Genomic DNA, 1,844 nt, shown 5'->3' on the forward strand with positions numbered 1-1,844 from the left:
TTCATCACTTCATTCATCTGTCAACAGCAATTGACTGCTTATTGTTGTCTTCAATGTCAAATATTTTCTTGATCATTCTGCTTCTCTTAATTCTCAGCTCCTCTTTGTCATCAACAGCCCGCTTGTGCATTATCTGGCCAACAGCGACAAAGCGTTGCCCCTTCAAAACGGCCTTTTTCACAACTTCTTTCTTTACAACAACAAGGTTCTCCAACTCCTCTCTCAAATACCCAATCTCCTCTTTCAGGTCCTCCGCAATTGTTGACTGACCAAATCCGTTTCTTTCTTTAGCAGCTAGGCAGTTCTCCTTCAGTCCGATTTTTGTTCTTAAATAAGAAATTTTGTCCTCGATTCTTCTAAGGATCTTGGTGTATGTTCGGAATGCGTCCTTTGCCTTCCAGAAGTTCTGCTCAACTCTAAGTGCAGACAAAACAACTCGTAACTGCTCCATTTTGTCTTTGTTCCTGTCCAACTTTTCTTGAATCTCCTCTCTCTTTTGTTTGATTTCTTTCTTTTTCTCTTCGTACGTTTGTGTGGCGTTGCCCTCAACAATCGAGCTGTTTGTGGTATTTGTTGGTATTGGTACCGTTAACTTTAGTTGTGTTCATTGGAGTTACATTTTGTGGTTTCACTAAGAGCTTTTTGAAGTTTTTCAATTGGTCCTCCATCGTCTTTCTTTCTTCGACCAACTTTTCGACTTTAACCTCTTCGTGCCTCAACAACTTCAAACTGACATCGTCAAGTTCTGCCTTTTTATGGGCAAGTAATTGTTTCTGTTCAACTGACCTTTGTCTAAGAATTTCAAATTGGCTATAAAACGTTTTGGTCTTTCTCATTATTTCGACTTTCTTCGCAACTTCCTTTTCCACACTCATCCGTTTGTTAAAATAATCAATTTTGCCTTTCAAACCGGCCATCTGTTGCTCAACAAGTGAGTTGTCTGCTCTCAATTTTCTTACTGCAAGTCTGACATCCGTCTCGCGTTCTTTCATCTCAAAAACCTCCGCGTCTCCAAGTTCTCTCAGTTTCTTTTCGACGTACTTCTTTCTCTTCTCGACACTTTCCCTTCGTTTAATAAGTGAGTTCTTCTGTGTTTGATATTCATAGACGGTGATTTTTCCATTCAGATTCTTATTCTCGTTCTCCTCAATGAGTTTATTCGTGACCCGCAATTTATGGAAATCGCTTTCTTCAACGACATTGAGTATGTGGATTTTCTTTTTCGTCATCATCTCGCCGCTCTTTTTCATCTCCTCCAACTCAAAAGTGTGTCTTTCAATCGCCTTAACAGCCTCTTCAAGACGCATCTTCGCCTTGTTTTCCATGAACGTGAAATACTCAATTCGTTTGTCCAACTGCCTCATGACTCTCTGGCAAATGTCTCCTCTTCCTTTTGTCAACTCAAACTGCCTTTTCTTCTCGCCCATTAACTCAACAATTTTTCTCATCTTGCTTTCACGCACGACCGCATTCTTCAAGTTTTGCGCAGCGTTTTCTCGCCTTATAACCACCAAACGTTCCGCCAAGTCTATCATCTCGATTTTATGATTAATTTCAAGGTCTTCAAGTTCAGCTTTCAAATTTTCCGTTTCGACAAGATTGTTCTCATTCTTTGATTTTTGAATTTTCTGCTGCAACATCTTCTTATTCTTTTTGAATTCCTTTTTTTCAAGTGAGATTGCTTCTTTGACAAGTCTCTCATTTTTGCGCTGGGTTTTCTGGAGATTGCGCCTCTTGGTGATCTCGTTGATCTGAGAATTCACAACTTTCATTCTGGCACCGGTGACGTTGTAATTCAATTGAAGTTGTTCGTTTTGTTTATCAGCATCAAGTTGTGTTTTATA

General features: G+C 39.6%; 1 protein-coding gene across 1 annotated transcript; it reads right to left on the reverse strand.

Annotated features, from left to right (window-relative positions):
- Window positions 1–35: 35 nt before the first annotated feature.
- On the reverse strand, window positions 36–1,844 carry EIN_056100 (structural maintenance of chromosomes protein; the record flags this gene model as incomplete). The annotated part of the gene is made up of 2 exons (XM_004259968.1): window positions 36–557; window positions 691–1,844. Coding segments are annotated over 2 exons (1,676 nt in total), but the record flags the coding sequence as incomplete, so codon positions are not given.

The sequence above is a fragment of the Entamoeba invadens genome (assembly GCF_000330505.1).
Source record: "Entamoeba invadens IP1 unplaced genomic scaffold scaff_1105074726711, whole genome shotgun sequence".
In the NCBI taxonomy this organism is placed as follows: Eukaryota; Evosea; order Mastigamoebida; family Endamoebidae; genus Entamoeba; species Entamoeba invadens.